This window comes from Solea solea, chromosome 15, assembly GCF_958295425.1.
Source record: "Solea solea chromosome 15, fSolSol10.1, whole genome shotgun sequence".
NCBI lineage: Eukaryota > Metazoa > Chordata > Actinopteri > Pleuronectiformes > Soleidae > Solea > Solea solea.
Window position 1 is genome coordinate 11,386,229 of NC_081148.1, and position 25,833 is coordinate 11,412,061.

General features: G+C 40.2%; 1 protein-coding gene across 1 annotated transcript in view; it reads right to left on the bottom strand.

The window, feature by feature from the left end:
* LOC131473868 (serine/threonine-protein kinase 32C-like) overlaps positions 1 to 25,833 on the bottom strand; it is a 67,145-nt gene that overhangs the window by 22,043 nt on the left and 19,269 nt on the right. The window contains exons 2-3 of the mRNA XM_058651453.1: positions 22,843 to 22,898; positions 4,039 to 4,190 (exon numbers count right to left, since the gene is read on the bottom strand). Coding sequence (XP_058507436.1) covers positions 4,039 to 4,190; positions 22,843 to 22,898 — 208 coding nt within the window. The remainder of the gene's footprint in view (positions 1 to 4,038; positions 4,191 to 22,842; positions 22,899 to 25,833) is intronic.

Below are 25,833 nucleotides of genomic sequence, written 5' to 3' on the forward strand. Positions count from 1 at the left end.
GGTTAGCCGGCTGGAAGGAGTACAAGTAACAGGCTGAAATAATAAGGCCACCGTGACAAATGAGCCCAGGGAGGCAGGGAGGGAGGAGGAAAATAAGGGGACAGTGAAAGAGGAGAAGAGTTTAGGAGGAAAAAGTGAAAGGGAAACAAGAGCTTGTGATTCTGTTGTTCTACAAAGTTTCCGTGGCCTAGATACAGTTGATGAGCGACATGGGCGAGTTGAAGTTGGCTGCGCGACTCAATCACAAGACATTCACGTGCTCCTCAGAGGATTCCTGCGACAATGGTGTGAGTGAATGCTGCCTCTCCTTTAAGCCAACCTTCACGCACTTGCCTTGAGACACAGCACCTTTGCTGGCCTGATTTCACAAGGTGCACTTTGGACGTAATGTCCTACAAAAAAGTTCTCTAAAAGTGGTTTATGGGGCACTTTTGCTGAAAGTCCTTGAAGAATGCAAGTCCAGGGTAAAAAAAGAAATATGCGGATGCTTAAATCTGTATCAGAGAAGCGGACGGCTGTACTTTTTAGGAATCATCTCATATTTCGCCTTTTATGAGGATGATTTAAAGCTAAGCCCCCTCATAGGGCTTGTTATAACTGCTGACTCGGAGAGTAGAGGCTAATTTGTTCTACAGTCTCCAAAGGCCTTGTTCCATTCAGTCCTAAAATCAATATTCCTAATGGAGGCTGAACATCCATCCTCACAACTCTGCTCACTCGATTTCTGACTCTGATGAACGGATGGACTGGAAGAAGACCGCACCACACACTCTTTCCCCAGATGACTCATCCCTGTTCTGGTTTTTAAACCTTTAAAATCCTTCAAGATTATCCCAAGGGAGGACAGTTGCTGCGATAACCCTCAACAGCACTGTGGCAGTGTCTGTTTGGTGATGATTCACTGTCAAGTCTCTGAGCCCTGAAAGAGAATCAGTGACTGTGTTGGAGAACGATGTCTTGTGATGTAACACTTCACAATCTTACTTTCACAATGATGTACTATACTCTATAGACCAGAGGATCAAATTCATTGCTCTGCCCTTATGCTTGTTACTCACTGCATCTTGGTAGGAAGATGTAATGCCTCCTTTGGTACTGCTAAAGAAGCCAGTGTTTTCTCCTGTGTCACAAATCCTTACAAGGATTTGTGAGCATCTTGTGCGTGTGCAGCAAATGACAGTTCATTTTTCCTCCTCCAAGGTAAATCCATGTACCCTGGACTCCTACACACCGTATCCATACAGAGAGGGAATGGTCACAGCAATTATCGTGGGCTGCAAACCTGACATCCGCTCAGCTTAGAGCAGCCTTTACCCAGCTGATGGGATTCAGTGTGTGCTTTCACATGCTTCCTAATGAACTTCTTTAGAGCGACTAAAAAAAAGGAAAAAAAAGAAATCACAGCAGAATTCAGGATGTCTGACTGAAAGCAAAACCCTGCTTTGACACAGAGAATACTGTCTAAGTATGCGGGTAAAAAGTGACTGAAACCCTTCCAAATCCTCCTAGTCTGCACCTTTTAGACAAAACAAAATCAAGGCCAAATACTTTCTTTGTGCTGTGTGGCGCACACCTTATCTCCCACTTGATACCTCCTTCCTTGTGGCTGCAGGATTCATTAATTCCTCTGGCAGCTATTTGGTGTATTTTCCTGCTTTCTCGCTCTGACTGAGGGAAAAACTGTCTCTTTGGTTTAATCCTAGCATTGTATCAATAAAACCCTCCTGTGAAGCCTTATCAAAGCTGCTACTTGTTGTTGTAGTTTGCTTTTAAGAAAAGACAATCCCCAACAAAACCCAGCTGGCCTATTGCACATCTATCAATAATGTACCAGAAAGTTCCCGAATGCTAGGATCCAGATCTCGATAGTGTGATTGAAGTACACAATTAACCAATTAGGAAACCGAGTTGTTACACAGTAACAGACATGATGGAACAATGACACATCATTTTCATTTGTCCTATTTACCTGCCTGACTGAGCATCTGTCTCAAGTAGCAGCTTTGTTCCATGCACACACACATGCAACACATAACAATGCTGTCATGCACAGGTGCTCACAAACTGTCAGCGTAAACTGGGTCAGAAATAACAAACCCTCGGGCTATAAATTGATTTCCTTCATCGTTCCCTGGGTGTGTTCCCTTCTCTCCGGCTTAAGGAGAAAATCCAAAACTTTCCTTGAAATGCATTTTTTTTGTGCACAGAGAAGGATCCACATGGGAGAACTGTAGTCCCTGTGGAGGATTTTTGGAGCAGCCCTGGATGAATCTAGTAACTTGATAAAAAAAAAAAAAACTGGACAAAAAGTATTCTAGAGTCAAGTAAGTCAACAAAGCACCTTTCATAACTATCTTTGGTGATTGTTACATTTCAAAACCATCTAGGTCAGACTATGTGCGTTCAACATCAACCGACCCATAAAACAACTGCAGGTTGTAGGTGGCATCGCTGTCTTGTAACACGTTCCGATGGCAATGGCACCTCCCACTTTTAGAATGTACCATTCCCTCCTGCACCCCTCACTATGAAGCTTTATTTGTGACACAGGTTTACTTTCCTTTGATTTTTATAAGGGTCAGCAGCTGCCTAAAGGTTAAGTTTTTCACTTCTACAGTTTAACAAGAATTTAGACAAGAATTCTTCTGTCTTTCATAACTACAAAAACTTAAGAGAGTTTTCCTTGAGCAAATACTTCCACCAACAAAACCCAGATCATTATCCTTATTTTTCTTTTTAGATATAAGCACTCCACTTCCAGAATGTGGAAATAAATCCCCTATACTTGATTAATTATATCTGCTTTATAAGATAATTATTTCTTTCTTGGATCATACCCTTCATACCCTTCTCATCAAGTTTGAAGATAATAATCTCTATCGTCTAATCTACACCCACTGCAAATCCTCGACATGTAAATGAGCCTTAGAAATACAAGTGTTCTAATCTTACAATGGTCTCATCTGAGCACATGTGGTTTATCCAGACAAAGACCATTACAACTTTGGGATAAAGGAGGCTGACTAACATCATGTTTCCTATGTGTTCCCACAGAGATGGACCTTTCCATTTCACTGAACCTGACTTATAAATATCTGCGACAACACCGTTTAGCATCTTTGTCTCTAATTGGCGTTTGGAACAGAGTATGCAGACGTTCAGAGAAAGAGTGAGAGAAGAGCAGCACAGCACAGCACTCGGAAAAACAAGAACACAGAAAGCTTTGGCTGCCATATAGTCCTGTGGGGAATTATATTATAAAAAATACACAAGCCTGCTACTGTACACTCATTAAACTACCCTTAGTTTATTCTAGTAGAGTGGGTTTGCCATCAGGCAAAAAATACCCGTTAGATTCAACTTACATCATTCACAACTTGAAGAGGGAGTGAGCCCAGTACGCGGCTCTTTGTATCGAATCATCAACTCAGTCTTTACATAATCGATCTATCATGGAACGCATGAATATTCTGGCAGCGTTTGCTTAGAGAAGACAGACACGTGCACTATCGCTCTACCAATTACAGACGAGTAAAGTGCTTTGTGTAATATGCCGTGAATGCCGTGCCAGGTCCCCAATTACATTTAGAAATGTGTCCCACTTGGAGATGAGCATTGAATAATGAAAGCAGCCTCCATTCACCCACATATTAGACTCAAGGGAAGAGTAAGGTCATTTCAAACTCCAGTAATTATCAAATGTGTGCTTCATGGGCTCCGACTCAAAATGAATATCCCTAAAATATCTCTTGTGTAAATAGTTTCTTAAGTTAATAGCTGTTGGTTTCTGGAAGACTTGTTCCAAACTTTAATCACTTCGGTGCCAAATGCAGAAAATGAAGTGCATGCAATAGCAGGGACATAATAGCTACAAAGAGCACATCTATTTTAAGGCAGTTCTTCAGAGTGTACATGCACTTACAGTACATATAAAGAGTGTTTGGAGGGTAAATGCACAAAATAAGCAGACGGACAAAGCGTATGACGGACACAGGCAGAGCAGACTACACTGAGAGTGTAAAAACATGGGATAGTCACCAGAGATTTACTAAAAAAACATGTTCAATTTCCTGTAGGATCTCAAGCTCTCTAAAGACGTTTCGGACCTCATCTCTCTCGATGCACTGCTGTTTGTTCATGTACTTCATGGCGTACATCTTCTCCGTGTCCCTCTTCTGCACAATGCACACCTGCAACACAGAGAGGAGGAAAAAAGAGACACATTTAAGCAAATGACTAATAAATAAGCAGCACGTACACACAGTAACACTGTTTGCTACCAAATGCACACATAACCTACTGTATGTGCACAAGTGAAGTGGTGGGTGACGAGCTAATGCACCGAAGCCAATTTTCAGCCCTACACAAGCACACACTGTTATGTTTTCAAAATAGCTCTTTGTGCTGTTGATTAATGTGATCAGTGGGATAGAAAGCCTATAACCGAGCATGAAACGCTGACACACCAGGCAGCTCTAATGAACTTTATTTGCACACACTGAAGTCCAGTATGTGGCAAAAAAAAAAACAAATGAACTCATCACTTATTCAGCACAAGTTTTGCGGTTTTGTCAGGAAGTAGCAGCAAAAAAAAAGATCAGAGGCAGAATAATGGAGCGCCAGAGAGGTTAGAGTCATTAGAGGAACATTACTGTTCAACCACAGGATCATGGATCTGCTCTGAACATGATAATCAGATTTGTAAAAGTTGTTATTGTTGTTGTTGTTGTTGCTTGTGTTTTACAGCAGTTGACATCTGAGCTACTATATTACAGCCTTCTTTGTCTGTTCATTACGTTTCTTTTCATGTCTTAAAATGACCTCCACTCATTCAGTTTTATTACAAACACTTGGATATACCATGGCATGCATTGGCACAGTTAAAGCACCTATTGGGACATGACTGGTTACGATAACTATGACTTTTGTCGGACCTGTCCGTTAATCGTTTCAATAACTATCACATTAATTGCTAATCGAAGCTTTACGTACATACAGCAACCTCGATTTCTTTACGTGGACTAAGAGAAGTCTGTTTGTCTTTGAGTGCACAATCCCTGTGGTAGTACTGCAGCAGGAAACATTGCTACACATCCATGTAATGCACTTAAAAAAAGGGGGTCAAGATGGAATGTGATTAGCGACCACCTGCATGTAAGTGCAGTCTCCGATTCTCCTCCTTAACTTGATTTCCCCCGCTAACCAGGCGTCTCGTGTGCGCGCAAATGTAGTGAATGCGACGCGCTCGCAGAAAATAATTCACACCATCATCCGGCATTTAAGCTGCTATTTTGACCCTTAAATGTGTCCCGCAGTGCCCTGAGTGTGGGGCACATTTCCTTTACAGACAGAAAACCTGAGCTGGATTGAGTCATCATTGAGGCACAGGTCTCCTCAGAACGGCCTGCTGCAGACAGATGGTTGTTTTATACAGCACTCCGGCCGTGATGTACTGCATCAGATGCCAATCTGAGCTGGAAATGTTCCCATTTGTTCAGTCTTTGAGTCTAAAATGCATATGTAGTGATTATGGGAATACCATTTTAAAAATGACTTGAATGGAGATTCAGAGCTTTAGTGGATTTTTCCAGGTTTCAGGACAACATCTGTCTCGTGAAATGAGAAAATCTACATCAATTTTTGAATGTGTTATGCTTTGTGTATTCTGTATTCTTATTAAACCATTCTTATTCGGTTTGGCTGGAGATGGAGTCAGATTTCAAGTCTGAATTATTTTTCGAGTCCACCCCTGTGTTTGTGGCATTCTCCTCCTGCACAGAGCTCACAGATGAGTGCCGGGTCTGTCCTGGCTGTCTCTCCAGTTTCCTCCATCTGGATCTCTTCAGATTTCCCTTACTTATTTCATTTTCATCATCGCAATGAAAATACATCAAGCTCCTCCTCCTTCTTCAATTGTCAGATGTCCAAAGCCTCTTTCATACTAATATTATCTATATCTATCTCTAATATTACAGATATATGAATTTTTCTTTTAACCAAGGTGAACCTGCTAAAAAGCTCAGCGATAATGTTACAGACCCTATTTGGTATCTTTTAATGGATACATCTTTCAAACTCAACCTAGTGAATGATTTGAAGATGCTGATAAAATGAAGTAAGATGAAATAAAAATAGTAAGCATTGTAAAAAATGATGTAAAAACTAAGGTTTGCTAAAAACATTCACGGCTGGAAGATGGATGCATCTTGTGTGGAAATGATACAGGAATTTCCATTGCTACCAAAAATGAAGCAGATAAAGAAGAAGGCTTATTCCACTATTGACAATTGGAGCCAAAGCCCATGTGAATTGCAGAGTAATTTGATCCGAGGAAACCTATTTAAAACTGGGGATTAAATGGTGAGAATGGAGTATATTCAGCCTTTGAACTGAAGTAATCAGCATCACATCAGCAGAAAATGTTCAATTTTGCCAGTTCAAATCTAAAAATCAACCCACTGGACTTCAAGTCACCCCGCAGTCCAACTATAACTCCTGCTTCATATAATTTCTCTTCTTTCGCTCTTATGAGAAAAAAAACTCCAAGCCTACGAGCGAGTTTTTTTTCCCCCCATCTTCATCAGTGAGTTCAACACAGACCCCGTTTTGCTCTGCTCTCAGCCAAATCAATCTGTGCCATTCTACACTGTGATATAAGGGTAGACCACATAAACTCACTTATACCCAGCAAACAACAATTCACAAACCACAGGGTCTTTCTTGATTAAAACAAATCACCAGCTTCTGGTGGAAGGCAACCTTAACCCAATTATGTATAAGCAATTGTCCATGTCAGCGTCTTATGAGAACAAGAACAATTTTAGAGGCACTGCGGCTTTTTCAGGAGCTCAGGCACAGGTCGTTAGGCTCCTGGGCTTTGGTAAAAATCAAGGCAGCTGATGGCCGATATGTGGGGGAAATGATTCGGGCCAATATCTTTGCAAACAGTTTTCTTTTTTGGCTCAAATGTAACAATTCAATGATTCACAAAGTTGCAAACTTCAGTCTGTCTCTGCACATATACACATAAACAGTTTAACCGAGATAAAAAAGTTATTAGATTATTGCATAAATAATGCTACCACCATGAGTCCTCCACACATGGTGACTAAAGAGTCAAAACCTATACACTGTATATTGTATGCTTCACTATGCAGACTGTAGAAATCAGTAAAATAACTTTAGCTGAGTCATGTTTGGGCTGTTTGTTTCTTCTTTGGAGGATTATGTGTTTGAAATGACTCGGCACACGTGCTGTTAACAGCTTCATAGTTCATAAATGGTCTAAAACGACTGTATCAGACTAATATCGGCAGATACTCGAGCTCAGATACGCTGTAATCTCTTCTTCCTGTGTGCAGCAGTCAGTCCCCTCTCACCGAGCTGCGGCGTATTAAAGGGAGAGAGAGCCTGATTACTAAGTGGCACCAGCTGTGTCCATTAGCTCACCTGTGACTGCTTTCATGAGCCATCGTCACACCTGCGAAACCACGCCCACCTCCACAACCAGGCAATCACAAAACGAACTTGTTAAATGAACTTTTGGGAGAAAAATGAAAGTGTTAGTGCACTTTGCGGCATTTATCAAGTTTCCGTGAACAATGAAAAATGGCAAAAAAACTGTCTGATAAATGAACCATGAGACTTCTAGTTAAAGTGAGGAAATCAGATTCCAATTTGGACAACTGGAAATAACAGGGTTTACTAATAATCCACACTCTGGACAAATGTTTAATAAAAAGCCTAAAATCTTCTTTTAAATACGGTAAATAATGACAATGTTACACATGTATGACCTCTGCAACACTGACGCCCTCCCACATTTCCTTCAAATTTCAAAGTTCAATTTTATTGTCTTTAATTATTATATTTTATTGTATTTTTATGTTTGCACTGTGTGTAAAGTGGCCTTGAGTGTCAAGAGAGGCACCAACAAATAAATTCTATTCTATCCATCATCATTATTATGTACATAGCAGTATTCTTTAGGCATCGCCCTTAAATGTCCTTCTCCTCCTGTGAATTTTTCATGTAGATCCATTCAAACACAGGAATGTGCACTGTGAGGTAGTTCTAGCATTTCAATCTCCTGCCTCTTTGCCCTTTCCTTTGGTTGCTGTACCTCCGCGATCAAAAAGAATATAATTATTACGACTCCAGAGTCAGTTAATACCACAAAAGGAGCTGTTGTGTTGTGACAAAGCCTGCCAAGATCTAATTCAACAAGTCATTCTCTTTACTGTCAGCATTAATAGCTTAAGGACGCTAAGTTGAAAACCCTTTCTTTGTTGTTCTGTGTGAATGAACATTAAGTTCTCAGTCTTTGTGTGGGTGTTTTATTCAGTAGTCATGACTGACAGTGACAACAAATGACAAGAAACTAAAATCTAAGTATTAGTCTTATAAAGGGTGGTTGTTTCATTGTTTTTTTTTTTTACTTAATTTTTCTAGTGTTGCTGAGATTATAAATCACTGACTTGATTACGACACCTTGGTGGTCACCAAATATTTGCTTGATACAAAATGTTGTATATAGGAATGCACAAATCTGATACTGACATCAGATTAAGGCACACAACTCTGATGTGTTTTTTTTAATCCCAAGGTTTATTGTAATTCTTGTCAATCTCGTGGTGAAGGATTATTACGGAGCCCCAGACATAACACGGAGGGAAGAAAACTCTAATTTGTGACCATGAGGTACTGTAGGTATAATATGCCCACGAAATACTAAATAATAATCATTCCTATGAATTACCTTGAGCACTGCTGATTAAGCAAAAAAAGGCGTTAGAGGGCTAAAGCTGCAAGATGGACAGAGATTATTGTGTGATTGAGGTTTTGGTTGGGAATGGGTTATACAGAGATAATCTCATAAACCTGGCATTGCAAGGAATCATTATTACAGAAGTTAAGTAAAGTTAGAAAGACATTCACAGACTTCCGCTTCAATGCTTTCGCTACTTCCGCGATCAATAACATTTAAACCAAACATTGCTGAAACACATGCAAGACATATTTTGATGTAGACAACAAGGTACAACGTCATGTTCATCAAAAAGAGCTGTAGAAACTACATTGATCTTTACATGCAGTCGTCAGAGAGACAGGAGCACAGGGACCGTGTATAATCACGTAGAGTACCACTGTTACATTTACAGAGTGGAAGGCGGCTGTTTTTTGATGAAAATTAGGTTGTAGCTGCGTCGCTATGATTCAAACTATGTGTTTCAACAATGTTTCTTTTAAATTATAATTGATCATCAAAGTTCGAATCTGTGAATATCTTTCTAACTTTACTTCATTGTCACAGTTTCCCCATTTTTTGGTTCGCACCATTTCCTTACCCTTCTCTCCAAGTTGTTGCTGGGAACCCACAGTTATACCAGTATTAGTATTATGTGCTTATTTTGTGGTGAAGAATAAGTCATTTGATTGCACAAAATCATATTTTGTGGCCACAGAGTTTCTTCCAGAATGTCATGTCTGGGGCTCCGTAGACTATTGATTATTTTATCTGCAGTTGTTTTTTGTTTGTTTGTTTGACAGCTTTCTTATGCTACAGTCGTGCACTTTTACAGGTCTTTCCAACAAAATATATAAATTTGACATGTTTTTAACAAGCTTGTGAAACTCAGCCCAGACAGCCAATCAATAGGCAGTCTTTACCACTTAAAATACCGACATATCCGAACGGCGGATACCCAAAGCACAGCTATAAGAACCAGAATCAGGTCTTGGTATCATTCTAGTACCTCTAAAGACAGCTGCCAGAGGCAGAGAGAAAGTGATAAGGCTGAAGTCCTTACAGCCAGCCAGACAACAGGGGAAGTTTTATAACTAAAATATCACATTAGTTTCCCTCAAAATACCCATGCTCAGGCCTTGATTTTATGTTTTGATAATCCTATTTTCTTTTATTACAAATCAATCAAACATCACACTATACTCAGATATTTAGAGATTGCTTCTATTGCGGCGACTAATGATTGTAACAGCTGTGTGGAAGAGTTTCTCAACCAACAAAGACAATTCACTGTCAGTCGTCTCCTACAGGGACTGTCTTATCTGGAATCCTCAGGGAGCGGTCAGTGAAGTGAAACGATGCCTTTAACTAATGATTTATTCATATATTCATAGAGAATATTAGCAAGTCAATGCATTTGACTAGTTTTGTATTTGAAAAAAGAAAAAAAAAAGGCAACAGTTTTGAGGTAAGATGTAAGAGGCGGAATGGTTTTTACAGACTATTTGCATATGAATTGAAACATTTTCACCAAGATTGAGATGGAAGGTTCCTTCCATCTTTGTGACGTGTCTGTTTAAGACTGGGGGAGCAGCCAGTGATGCTCACTCTGCGGTAATGGACAATGAAGTGTCCCTAATTAATTCTGTAACATTATCTCCAAAATGCTAATGGTCACCATGAGCCATCCTATTACTATCACACTGCTGGTGAGGTTTCCATTTTTGAATTCCAATTTGGTAGCAGCGATTTCGAAATGCCTTTGAATATTTGCCCGATATAAAGGTCATTTTGTTTTCGAACTAGCAGGGTGGGCGCGAGGGTAGAGTCCATGGATGCTGCCAAATTTCTCCACTGACTGGCCGCTGATGCATCTGAGGAGAGAGCCAGCTAATAAACTGGGCACATTCACCCCAACGTGTTTTGGACTTCACATTAAAAGCAGCAATAAACCAACAAAAGGAAGTCAAGGTGCTGGTCAATGGACAAATTAAAGCCCCTTAATATCTTGGCTAAGGCTGTCAATATTTAACCAATTTGGATATTTGTTTGACATTGGGGGAAGTTCAACCTCTAACTTTAAAAACACACTGAAGTTCAAATCAAGAAAAGACAGCCTAGAGGCACACAAGACTGTTTGAAGTAATTAAAATGTGGGCACAAACAAACAAACTAATCTATCCTCCTGACAATCACAAAACCAAAGCATCTGAAAAGCGATGTGTGGAAGAATTTCTGATTCCACACCATAGACGGCAAACTGAAGAACAAATCTGCAGACTCAAATGTTAGCTTAAGACGTACTTTTGATGATCCCCCATAAGGGAAATTATAATTCAAACAGCAGCACAGTGTGTAGCAATAAAACAACAGATGAATAAGAATAGAAACACTACTCTTAGTTTTAACTGCCACAGCTCCATATTCAACCTCCCCAGGACATCTTAGCACAAAAAGAATGGAGCTGCCATAGCGACCGCAACAATGAAACACTGCGATTGTTATGAGTCAGAAGCAACTGTCACAATCACCTGTCACCTAACCTTGTATTCAGACCAGTTTTGTGCTCTTAAGCCACTTTAACTCATCCTGTCCAACCAGTCCAGTTTGCTGTTGAGATGTACTATTACTACTACGTATTTAAAGTTGCTAATAATAATAATAATAGCATGTAAGAGGATGTATGACATGTAAGAGGTTTCATGTCATAGTCTGGTGCCATAAATAAACTCTATTTATGGCACCAGATGTCCGCACTCAGTTTTTTTTGTCCTCACAAACACACTATGTTATTTTTTGTGTCGGTGTGGACTTTTATAACCATCGCTTGGGCTGGGCTCACTTTTTGTTTAATGTTTAATAGAACTATTTGAATTCCGATGGGTTTCTGAGTGAGACGAGAGACTCTGAATGTGCACCAGCGTTCTGACCAGCTGTATTTACACACAGCTAACTAAACTCACTATTACTAAACTCCAGATGACGACGAATTCAGCACCACAGCTGTCAAACTGCTGGAGTCTCATGCAACATAGAACATGAAAATGGGCCACTCATTTAGGATCCGTCCAGGGTTGATGCTTGGCATCAGAATCTACATCTCCACACACACGGCGGACAGGACGATGACAGCGCTGGCCTGAGGTAAAGACGGTGTCACAGTGCCGGCTGTAATCTGTGACCACCAGCTGCACACAGCACCTGCTCTCCTCCAGCAGAACGCTTTTAAGAGGTGGCCACGCACTCGCACACAGAGAAAACGTTATGCACGACCTGCATTGATTTCTCTGTGGACATTGTTGGAAATGCCAAGTCATTTGATGTGCAGGTATTCAAAGGCAAGGATGATGACAGCACCTCTCTGTCTCATCCTAATCAGGCGCCCACAGCAAAACACTTCTGCGAATCCCACCAGCACCGATGCTCACTTTTAATAGGTCTGAGCTCTGAAGTGTGAAACAAACTTAGTTTGTTGTTGTTGTTGTTGTTTTTTGTGTTGCTGTTTTGTTTTTGTTTTTTTGTTTTTTTTCGCAGCGCAATAATTATTTAATCAGAGCCAAGAAAGAAGAATGGCACTGATAATGAGGAGCTCAGCATGTTTTTCCTGAAGTTAATCACCATAGGGTCAGCCTAGGCTGCCTGGCAGGCAGAGACAGGTTCCTGCAACTGAACAACACATCAAAACATAGCCTCCATGCTAAATAAAGCCGCCACAGTTATTCACCCAAATGTTCTAAAAACTTTTGATGGTCCCTAATGAGGCAATGTGATCGGCAATTACAGAATAACAGTGCAAGGTCCTCCATAGCCTGTGATGGGAGCAGCTACTTGTAAACTCTAATTTAGAAGCAGTGATAATCCATTAAATAAGCAACAGTAATTCATTAATAATTCAATATTTCATATTCAGCAGACCAGCAGAGATTGCACAGGAAATCAAAATTGCATACCGCTAAAGTGAAAGGGTTAATATGATGCTATTGTGGATACTGATGCAAAAAAATTCAAACACAGTGTTAAAACATAGCGTACTATGTTGCTGCAATGAACTATCTCGATTAACCTGTTTAAGTCAACTGCAAAAACACAGAACAAGTTATTTTGATTAGTAGCTGGCACAAATGATCACTGAGGTTTTTATGGGTGTGGAAGCTGATATACAATAGGGCTGAACCATTTTGGGAAAAAATATAATTGCAATATGTTCAAGGTTCAGGTCGATATTCACTGTGTAACAGATTTAAAATATAACGGCGCATTAACACATGTCACCATGGGACCATTACCGAGTCTACATTGGATTGCAAGGATGAGAAATAAAACATTCAGTGTCCAACAACAGTCAGATGTAGAGTTACATTATATTGCAGCCTTTGCCATTTGCTTATTGCATTGTCTCTTGCATTGTGGCTCTTTAACCCGAATTCATATATAATGTCAATTATAACTCTGTAATTAAAAGAAAAATGTATAGTTTTGATAGTATAATTTCTTCAACATTTGCCTCTAATACAAACATAAAGTAAAGGACTCACCACCGTGACTAAATGAAGAAATAATGTGTTCCGTATTTCAGGATCTACACAGCTTTGACATATTGTACTGATATTCTAATACAGAATTAGATACTTTATTGTTATAATATACAGAATAAGCAGATTTCTTTTTTCTTTCTAAATATGCCGGGACAAACTCCACTGAGGCTCAACATGACCCATCTGTTAGTGCGACCCATCTATTGGAGATGATGAGACTAATTAGATATTCCAGTGAGATGACCGGTCCAGCTCCAACTTCAGCTTTCTTACAAGGTTGCTGATGACAGGATGATACTAATTTGAGTGGCCACTTGATAATCATTCCATTGAGCATTGGAACAAAAAGAAAAAGTACCAGCCTGCCGAAAGAATACCAATTGTTCGGTCTAACGGGTCATTTATTTGAGTAGTTTAATCAAACTCAAGAGGTGCTTTCCTCCATCTGTGCAATTAAAACATTATCTGGTTTAGAGGCAACAATTCTCCTAATACGTATATGTTCTGTGGTTCAACTGAGTTCAACATGAACAGCTTTAATTAACCAAGGGACACATCACAATTGCACTGGCAGAGTTTAGAGGTGTGGAAAGTACTGGAGCAGAGGAAAAAAAAACAATTTGGAAGTTCATTACTGTCCTTTAATAAAGTATTTCCTATATGACGGAGGGAATATTAAAACTCCTCTACGACCACTTCGGTCTCACTCATGGCTTTTATGACACATATATGACTGTATAGACTCAAGAGATTTATCTCACAGGTAAACAGTTAACCTAAGGTCGGACTGCAGTGTCTTGATGAAGGATGAACAGAACCTGAAGTAATGCAGAAGTTGTAAAGTTGTGCAGCACCCTCGGGGGCTCAGGGTGATTTCTAGAGGCATTGCAAGAAGATTTATGGTAGAGAGCGAAGAGGGCAATTTATTATATGAGATTGATATTGTTTTTTTTTTTTTTGTTGCCTGGTCATTCAGGCCTCATTAAACATTTGTGACGATTAGTCATTATTTTCTTTACGCCACATTTTCATTTCTAAAATAATAGGAACTGTCAGCTGAGATTAGCACAGCTCCCCCCCGCGACCCTAATTTGGAGGATAAAGCGGTAGAAGATGGATGGATGGAAGACTGAAAGGCACTCGACATGGTAACTAATACTAACAAACTGAAAGGGCCTTTCGACCCCTAGCAGACTTAATGAGTTGATTCCCCACTCTTGTTTGTACACTAAGGACTGTAGTTCAATTCAACGGCCATAGCTCAACTTGACTGTGCAGGAAAATGTACTGAATTGTTTTTAAAACCTAAAGGTTGACACAAGGACTTGTGACACGCGTTTACCACTTGGCCACCCTTCATGAAGTATCGGGTAGCATTTATATAATATTACATGTCCAGTGAGTTTTCAGAGGAGGTGACCTGTACTCATTCCCTCTGTCCTTGTGTACAAGGCCTTTCAGGCAGCAGATTTGCAGCAAATAAATTCACTTCTTGCTGCTCTACATCTTTCACATTTAAGAAAAAAATAGTGATCCAGGTCTGCAGCCCAGATTCTCTGCCTTAGTCTCAAGCTCCTCTCTGTCTATCCAGACCTCCTTCTGGTTAATCTCAGTGTTACTCGCTCCTTGAACACATGCACTTATTAAATGCATATTAGCGGAACATATCACTTATGCACAAAAAAAAAGCTCTTTCATGTTGTGCTTCTAAGCGACACGTCACTGTTTAATCCTAAGGATAGAGGCACGTTGTTTACCTTCACAATCTGCCCTCCTCTCCTCCACATCTCCTCCACTGCTCTGCTATAGTTAGCAGTCCCATCAATTGTTGTCAGAAAGTCTAAAGCTCCTGGGACAATGAGGATTGCAGAGAAGAGAAAAGGTTGGGTGTTAAATTTAGTGGACTCAGTGGGGAAGCAGCGGATTTTCTTTTTTTTCTAGGTCAGGTAAGTGCCAAGTTGGGCAGAAGCGTCTGGCTGAGAAACTTGAAACATGAATAGATAGAAGACCACTGCCTGAATGGAGAAAGAAAAGAAAGGGTTTTTCCTATTCCTCTTAAAGTCGGTGAATATATACTGTGACCACTGCAGACGTCCACTCTTATTAGGCTTCTGGTTTGTGTGATGTCTGTTATGATGGTTAAAACGTAGAATGTAACTTTTAAATACTGTAAAAACAAATGTCCGTCACATTTAAATCGTTATCAAATGAGTCCAGATGATGCTGATTACATTTATGAGCTCAGCTCAACTGCACACAGGAAGTGACTTGCTTTATGTCAAGACACACAAAGACAACAGCAACATTGTGCTAGTAAAGTGAGATGGCCTCAAACACGTTGGGGTATGACTGAAAACACTAAACAAGCTAATTTAACTGCTCATAAAATCTGGTTGTTCAGCAGATAGTTGGGATGAACTCTTCTCGCCACCGCTCGCCCCTGTGCGGCCGCTGTATACACACAGCGCTCCCTCAGTCAGGTCTGATTGTATTGCTTGAAAGAGCCCGCTTTCAGATGAAGGGCGCAGCACACACATCATCAAATCACAAAAATCTCCAAAAGTTAAGCACTTGAGCGTTAAGCACTAATCATCAGCAGTGATTGAAAAGTGCTGTTTAAGTACAGGATAACCTGAAATCATGCAAACACACACACACACACACTCACACACTCGCATAATGCTGCATTTGAGTGAGAGTGTTTTGAGGGGGGCAAGTAAGGCAAACACTTTCACACACTTTCAGGGTCTGATGAACATGTCATCTAGGGAGAAGTAGGAATAATTTGCTCTTTCATTTGGCTCATTCCACTGAATGTCTTCTGCTCCATGGCGGCTGCTGTCAGCCTGCAGAAAATGTAAGTGTTTACTGAGTTCTGCCATCCATTTACACAGCTCCAGGATGCACCATTAGGCCAGGCATGACCATTAATAAGCACAAGCATGGATCAGCCTGGCAGAACAGGGAAGAAAGGGTCCTCCCTCTTCTTTGAGTTGGACTACAAGAATGGTAGTCATCTCATATAAATACAAATGTATTTTACACAATTTACAAGATACAGTATGTTGACACGGTCAATGTTGTCACGTCAAGATTTCAGGACATACACAAACACAGACTATCCTGAGGGGTAGTATCTTAATCATCTCAAGCCACGACTCCTGACATTCAGTAAAATGTGCTGGAAATATTCAGAGCAATGGGTTCCTGTTAAAACTTACGCCTTACAACAAGTTTGAGTTTTCTCCCAAAAATTACACTTCAATTAAGCCGTGTTTCCATCAAGTGCAGCGTTTCAATTTCAGTTTAGAACAGTACATATTTTTTGCATTTCCAATAGGAATAGTACCAAAATAACCCTTCCTAAAATTGTCTGTTGTGTTGCGTTTGATGTCGTCATTCGTTGTTGTCGCGCAGGTAAGACGTCACACAATACAGCCATCGGGCACAGCCTACACCCTGCCTACCAAGCACAGGTACTGTCCTCCCCCTCAAAATGCAAGCCTGACCCAGGGCTTTACGATTCTGATGTGTATCTCACTGTACCAAACCAAACCGTACCATGATGGAAACATATCAGTGTCTGCTCATAATGAATACAGATCAAAAACAATACAATAAGAATACAGACCAGTTCTGAAGGTCTGTTTTAGTCTGAAATTTGAGTACAATAACTGCAACTAATCAAAACTGTGACTGAGTTGAACTGATTAAACAGTGAATTTAACTTGGTTTGGACTCGTTATGTATCACACCCAGTCACTTTGAGCCTCCAGTGTATTGGACTGGTACAACTGTTGCTTATAATCCATTATTAACTTTCAGCTTTAATTACCCAAGAAAATTTAAGACATTTCCTCTGAGATGAAGAGAGCAAAGCAGACTTCTAAATACAACACTAAATACCTTCAACAAAACAGACATGATTTGACTGATGTACAACTCTAATATTCTCATATTCTGGACAAACACAACAAATGACAGTTAATTGCTCTCAAAGCACTTGCGTATAAACAAGCTCGCCTTGAGTGTGTGTCATGTTTCCAATTTACACAGACTTTGAAGCTAGTCATGTATGAAGGAGTGAAATATGAGCATAATGAGGATTATATGCATCAGGGAATATAAAAGAGACTAAACAAAATGTGCCCCAAGGCTTATCTCAAGTATAATCTCTTTCACTTTGCAGAAGGTGTTAGAGGTGTAAGTGCACATTTTATTAAAATTGGAACATCTCATCCATATTCATCAGCATGATGGAATTTAGAAAGCTGTCATCAGGTATCTTGTTCTCATTATAATGGTTTGATACCTCCTGGTTTCAAGACCTAATAGAAACTGCGTAATACACTATGTCTCAAAACAGTGGGACACAAAAGTGACCAATGTAGGACCAATCACAACAGTGGCATACTGTATACACAGGGCTGAGTCCAAATATACCACCCTCTACGGTCTTTAAAAGTGCCGTACTCGCGCTTCACACTATTCATTGACACTTGCCAACAGACAGCTGCCTTGCTTCCGATTGGACAATTGATAAGCTGAGAAATTCCAGCCATTTAAGCATAAAATATCCATTTGTGGAATTTTCAAATATCTTCAAATGATAAAAATCTCTCAAAATCTCCCATCCGTCAGGATGTCCAGCCTACGGCAGCTGCACCGACGATGAAAGGACACAGAGTTGGCAGGCTGATGGAATTCTTATCTGAACTTTAAAAAAACCAAGTGAGAGTCATTTCATCAAAGTTCACTGGCAGATTTTAATAAAAGAATCCTATCCTAAAAAAAATAAATAAAAAGGCTGGATACTAAAAGTCATTGTCCTTTGAGCTGCACAGATACCAAAAATGTGGAGGTGGAACAAAACACTCTCTTGTTTGGCTAGCAGAGACAGTGAATTTAGAGAATATTACAGTATAAGTACATGTGGATACTGCGAGGCCTGCTATTCTCTGGGGAAACATGGTTGGAATGATGATAAAAAGAATCATTTGACCATATTATTAGTGGAACTGCTAAAATACTCAAGACACATTCTCTAATTAATGTGTGCAGTTATGTGTTATCCGTACAAAGACAAACGTTGGCATACTTGGATGATTAAAAAAAGATGCACTGCAGTGGGTTGTGACAGCTTTCTGGCTGAGAACATTGTTGCCATTGTCATTCCTGACAATGTACCTAATGTTTTTTTGTTGGCACACTAATGCCTCTTACAGTACTTTCTCTGGGATCTGAATTCAATGCCATTTTATTTGCAAAGAGATAGCTGGGTAAAAATTTTTCAGTATCTGCCTTTTTTATTTCTGTTTTGTCTGTTGCATCCACCATAAAGAATTTAAAAAGGATAAAAGACTGGATTAGCCAATAAAAATCGAGTCACAAAAACAGCATTCAAGGCCTTGCAGCTATAGTATCCATATGGCCACTGCTTCTTTTACAGGCTATGCAGTGGGGCTTTGCACTGTGAAACCGAGGGAGGTGCAGTGTAGTGGAAGAGCATACATTTTGGGGCTAATAGGTTGCTGTGGGCAATACTGCAGCTGAGCTGTGCTGCAAAGCTACACTGTGCAGAACCATCTGAGCTCTTCACACCTGCAGCTGTAAGATAAATATGAGAGGGGAGTCATTATGAACAAGGCTGTCACTCTTTAGAGGCAGGAGGAGTCTCTGTATGTTGCCTAGGAGCCATGCAAGGCTAATGGACTAAGAAAAACCCAACAGAGGCTTCATCATCTGTTGACCTTTGCACTGATGCTGACGTCTCCCCCTGGTATGAGGGTGTCAGAGCCTTTCCTCTTTCCCCTCATCCCTTTGCCTCCAGTCTCAAGACTCTCTGTCTGTCCCTGTGAGAGTCTGTCTCTCCATGTCCATCACACTGGGTCCTAATGAGGGTTTACTCCCACTGGAATGGCACCGGGGATGAAGATGCATAGGACACCAGCTGAGCTCCTGCACTTCCTCTGACCCTGTTGTCTGTCTCCACCTGCCTCCCTTTTTTGCTCTCCTATCTCTGGTTAGATGTTTACCTGTCCAAGACAGTTCCCTGTGCAGTCTCAGATTAGAAGATGGGGTGACAAAGGGGTTTAGATGTGTCACTCATGGGGATAAGGTCGAAGAGGAGCAATGGAGCGACAGGCCAGCAGACAATTATCCTAACTCAGGGGCTTTTCTGTATATGGCCATCCAGCCATCCTTCAGCAGGAATGTTCCAAGGTTTTAGCTACAGTATATCCTCCACTACTGTGAAAACACCAGCCCCCAACTTCCCTCTACACCCACACCTAGAAAGAAAAGTAGAGAGAGACTATTATAAATGCAGTATTTAATTTATAATGGTACCGTATTGCTTTGCTGACATTTTTTTTTTTTTTTTTTACTGCCAAGTGCACAAAACACACTTGACTTAAATTGGGAGAGGATCAGACGAGGGAAACTAGGCCTGATGCATTAAAAGGAGAAAAATGAGGCAGCGAATCCTGCACTGATGAAAAGTAGGAGTGTAAACCATTGACTACACCAACAACCTCTCCAACTAAAATGTTTAAACCACTTTGACTTAATTTGAGTGTTTTAACAATCAAGCCAGTCCCTCACACCACACTATTTTCAGTGTGATCATTTTGTTATAGGGAGGTAATAATAATTATAGGGAGGTAATATGAGGTTATTTCAAAAGCAATTTCCGGCTTGGTAACCCACAACCCACAAACATTCACTTGAACTGCTCTACTTTTTTACTCTTATTTTGAAATGTACTGTTCTTTTAAGTAATTTTAATGTGCTTTTATTCTGGTTTTAGTGTAATCAGATTTGTTTTTTGTCATCTGTTATTCATGAGCCAAAGACACTTTTCTATTCTAATAGCAATGGTAATAGTGTTGTAATGAGGAGATAATATTAAAATAATAAAATATTAATTGCTTGTTCTTGAGACAGACTATAGGCTACATGAGTATAATATTAAGTTGTAGTAATACCAAGCTTATTTAAAGGAAAAGGAAAGCATCTTTATTGTCATTATACAACTGGTATTGCACAACGAAATGTCAAGGTCAGATAGAGGGGAGATGGCAATTACTTTAGAAATAAGATGGTATTACCATAATATTGCTTCCCTATTACAAATATTACCATACCACCATATTGTTGCTGTGTTGTACTATAAAGTGTTACCTGACTTCCTCCTAATGCTTAACTCTTTGAAGGCATTTCAGGCATTTAGTCTACATTTGCATACATAGAAGACATTTTAGTCTGTTGTTCACCAAGGCTGTGAATTCAATTTTGGACTTACTTGGAGTAGAACAGCCTTTTTTTTTTTTAAACTGATGACTTTAAGTTTTGGCACTTTCTATTGAGATGTGAATTATTATCTGGGACGGCCAAAATTATGCAGTATAACTGGAAGCCTTGAGATTAGTCAGTGTGACAAGTTTATGAGCGATCTGGAAAGTCTCGCTGCCTACACAGGGTTTAAGACCGGGGAAGATTGCAGAAAAAGTGGCTCTTCTGTTGTAAGAGTGACAGACAGAAAAGTGCTTAAGAAAAATAGCAACACTAATTCTTTATGTGTATGAAAAAGGAATATTGGCAGTGAGAGACAGGCAGAGGGATGAAGAACAGAATAAGAGATTTTGCCTTTTGCAAACAGCTTTTTTTGAATAAGATTATCCTCTGCATTCTTTCCCGGCTTCAACATACCTCACGACTGCCTGCTGTGCAAGAAGGAGTCACGGAACAAAAACTCACTTTCTCAAGTGCACACTAAGACAATACACACATATATGTATACAACTACACACCAATTGTCTCGGAGCTCCATCAACATGGTCCACACTACGATGTGAGATAAATACATCTCTCTCTGTGTGCCTGATTCTATTTTCTGTTCTTTTATTTTCATTTCTTACACACACACACACACACTGTCCTAATGTGGTTTTATTTTACCCTGTTTAATTGTAGACTAATATTCATGATTCTATCCTATTTACATTAAAATATACTGTATCTTTGCTTTGTTTTGTAATGGACGCCAATTAACTACCCATCACATTAAATTCCAACAACATCACTGCTCAAATACATACAAACAGGCTTCGTGTGTTATCTGCGGGAAACTAGAGCCTCATGCTGTTAAGTATTCAGAAACAGAGTGAGTCCACAGTGGGCAGAATAACACAGGCAATCTGACCTCCAACAAGGACACATTTCATCAGGGTGCCTCTGCAAGCACGAGTATGAACATGACTGCTTTATAGATGTTGGGTAACTGGAATCTCAACTTCAGACAAGGACCATTTCTACTTCCCCTTGTGTCTTGAATAAAACAGGTGGCTTCGCTTGTCCAATGTGGAAGACAATGCATTGCCCTTGAAGAAATTACACCATTACCTACAGCATAACTGTCACATGAATGTTATTTCCTCTTTAAGTCACGACAACAGCTTATGTCAAACGCCTTATGTTTGAAACTAACACCCCAAAACATGCCTGTACATTATTTTACCATTAAAAAGATGTAAGAAAACAAAATCAGAGCAAATCAATATTCAAAACATCCGAGTTGTCCTGCTTCAGTCTCTGAACCCCAGCGTGCACACAGTGTATTTCCCGGGCTTACTGCAGCTTCCCTTTTGTATCATAAGGGAAGTGACAGCAGCTTGAGGGAACAAAGCAATAAGTTAAAATTAACATAAATTCACATGGTAATGTATTCAGCATTGGGCAATGACTTTCCACATAACAGAGGGACATGTTTTTGAAAAAGATTATGTTTTGAGCAGAGCAAAAAGCACAGAGAATTTGCAAAGGCGTGCACAGACACAAGTATAATGAACAAATATTAGCCATGATACTTTGGATTCAAAATGAATATAAACTATTCCAATCTCATGAGCTCAAAATTGTGTGTCAACAGACAAAAGCGCGCGCACACACACACACACACACACACACACAGGCAATGAATTCATTACTGGAGTCTGACACAGGCATTTAACATGTACACAAAGGAGTTCGTCAACTGATAAATTGCCCACTAGTTAATCTAAAAAGTCTGTTTTATCAACAATGGCCACCAAGGATGATATTGGCACCTGTGACAAGGTTGAAAAGAACCACAGTAATGTGTTTTTCCAATATGCAGCTCGCACGCGGATATATGCCAACGTTACGTCCTCCCTCCTCTATTCAGCCAAACCACTGCGCATGATGACAACTAATGTCACAGTATGATACTGCTCTGTAATTAAGTAGAGACAAGGGGTCAAAACTCCAAATAGGTGACTGGCACAAGATGAAAAGAAAGAAACAATTACCGGCCATATACTTATGACAGTCATTAAAATAGAAAAGTTATTTATCATGATTGCACCATAATATGATTAGGTCCCATGTGCAATCTCTCACAGCCCTGCTTTGCCTGGCCTTCGCTGCTTCTTGAGCAGAGATAATTACTGTGCTGGGTAATTGAAGGTACAGAGCGCGCGCACACACACACACACACACACACACCCACACCAACTGCGTGGAAAATGAAGGTTACATTACCTTTCCAAAGCTGCCTTTCCCAATGGCCCGCAGTATCTGGAAGTGATCAAAGTTCACTGTGGAGAGAGAGAGACACGGAGAGAAATACCCATTAGCATGACTTGTTTTGCATCTCTGACCAAGGAACGGGTAGTGCGATAATATTAACTATGAGTCTACTGACATCTTCCCTGTGTCTGACTATCTTTTGTATCTGCGTCAGATGAACTGTGGGGATACTGCAGCGTTAACTGTATTTACAGGGTCCCTAAGGAAGTCGCACAACGAGTTAAGTAAAAGTCACCACATTTAAAGGTTAATGGCAAATCCTTAGCTTAATCAATACCTGAAGTCTACAACGTAAACGAACAGCAGACAATTCATTGCGGATGCGCTTCCAGGTCTTCGATTGCCACATCCACTGTTTGTTTAGGATGAAAACATACACAAATGCTTGCTAATTAATACTAAACACAGAGCAGCGCTGAAGCTGATATGGGAATGTCCACCTGGTTTTTAGACATTAAAAAAAAAGAACATCATCACAGATCACGAAGGTCATGGCAGTGGTTTGGATTTGGGCTTGTTCAGACTGCAATGAAGGTTAGAGGGAAAGAAGAGCAACAATACCTTTAATATTTATACCAGCAGCCTGTGCTGAGGAGCACAGAGAATACCGACTGACTCAATGAATTTTTCCTTTTTGCCTTAACTGATCATACAGTAGTCAAGTCAATTTTATTTATACAGCCCAACATCACAAACACAATTTGCCTCAAGTACAAGCGCAAGCCCGGTTTCTGGATCGGATCAGATTAGACTGTATTGATTCCACTCCAGGGAAATTATTTCATCACTCGACAGTTTTGATAATTGTCACTCAACAAAATTTAACAAGTCACACAACGTTTTCAGTTTATGCTCCTGTGGAACGTTTTAGTCGTCTCTATGGCAACCAGCCAGCTCTTTTGTCGTCCAACAAGTGATCAGTTTCGCTTGTTTATTTGTCTCCGCAGCTGTGCTGCTTAGTTTGTGTTTTGATAATAGTTGAATTGAAGTTGCTATTATAAAAATAATAATAATTATAATAGTGGAGGAGAGCTTGGATTTGTGCTTTTCCTTCTTGTCCTTTCTCTCTCTTCTCTCTCTCTGTGTCCTCATGTTGCAGGGTGCAGGATCCAGATCCAGTTTTGAGGCTATTATTATTATTATCATTAGCAGTAGTAGTATTGCCATCATTATTATACTATAATTAAAATTGATATCAGTCTTATGAAAAATCTATGCTACTGCATGACATTGTAGTGCTATAAACATGTCATAACTGATACAGAAATGTCCTGTCTGAACTTATACCTCGATACAATGTTAATATATCTGTATCTAATCTCTCTATTCTGTGTATACCTTCTGCCTCCCTCTTTCCCTTTCTCTGCCCCCTTTCTGTCCCCCACCTCTCCTCTGTCCTCATTTTTCCTTTCACCATAACCAGTCGAGACAGATGCTGCACATTTTTGAGTCTGATGCTGTCAGAGATTTCTTCCTGTTAAAGAGAGTTTTTTTTTCTCTCCACTGATGCCTAGTGTTTGCTCATTGTGTGCATTTGTGGGTTTCTCTTCTCTCTAAAATATTGTAAAGGGCACTATACAATTAAAATTGAATTGAATTGTTACCTGACAATGGGAGACTGAGAAACGTAGGTGATCAGCGTGGCACTGAACCAACAACAAGGAGAATATGTTTGTGTCAGATGGGCAGTTGAAAATTAAACGTCTAAATGAGACAGTAACGAGAAAATATGACATAAGACATTTCCACAGGCACGCGTCACGATAGCAAAGCGTAGAGCAACACGTTTGTCTGACAACTCCTGCCGCTCGAGACAGTTAAACGTGGTCCTGCGATGGAGAAAATGTCATTATTTGTGATATTTGTGTTAGGAATGTTTCTCACACGAGTGCCTGAAAACTGTCAGGGTGGTGTCTAAATGTTTCAATATATGTCAGTGTTACAAAAGAAAAATAACTGTAGTGCACACACTGCAATGCAAGGGTATAGTTTCCCCCTGCCTCTGTTCAGTGTGCAGGAGTGTGTATGTGTGTGTAGCAGGGGCCCCAGGCAGATGTGAGCACAGCAGGCATGGCGCTGACTCATGTGGTTCCTCCTTAAAAGTCAGTCACTTCTGAAGCTGACATCTGATCTATTCAGCCCCCCCGTCCGTCCGTGTAGACGAGGACTGATCATGAGAGAAGACAGCACCTGCTGGGCTGCTTTGGGCAGACCTACTGCCAGCTGACCTGTGCAACCCAGCGGCGAACAAGGTGGTAATGCCAGTAACGCTGCACCCAGACAAAAGAAACACAGTGGTTTCCAAAGGTTTGTCTGGGAAAAATACTAATCCAGTGTGGATTTTCCCTGCTGTGTCTTTTGTACACGGTTAATCCTTTCCTATGACATGACTGTAACTGCACCCTGGTGTCTGCTCACACAGAAACGGAACCTAGCTTTTCATAGTGAGCTCACAATAGTAATGGTTCTGGTTCTTCTTCGTTGAAACTCGTATCTACAACTGAGGAGGCCATCCGCTCACTTTTTTGACATGGCATGTTTTGATGCCATGTTAAACAAATGCAGTAATATGAGTGCCGTTTTAATGAGGTCAGCTTGCTGAATTTTTTTTTAAACCCAAAGCCTGTGGTTTCATGCCAGCATGACCTGGTGATATGTGCTGGTGGGAAGACCAGCAGTGGGTAATAACTCTGCAAAGATGGGCCTAATTAAAAATAATGACCTGCGTGAGTTATGGCTTTACCGGCCCAAATCTGCCACTAATGTCACAATTTTATTCCAAGTTTAACAGAACTTAAGTGAAAAATTCACATCTACCACTGAGATCCATCAGCCTGCAGACTGAATAGTACTTTGTCATCCATCATCCTAAAAATGAGGACATTATGTACTTTGCTGTCTTACTTCAGTAAGTGTTTTATATACCTGCCCGGCCAATAAAAT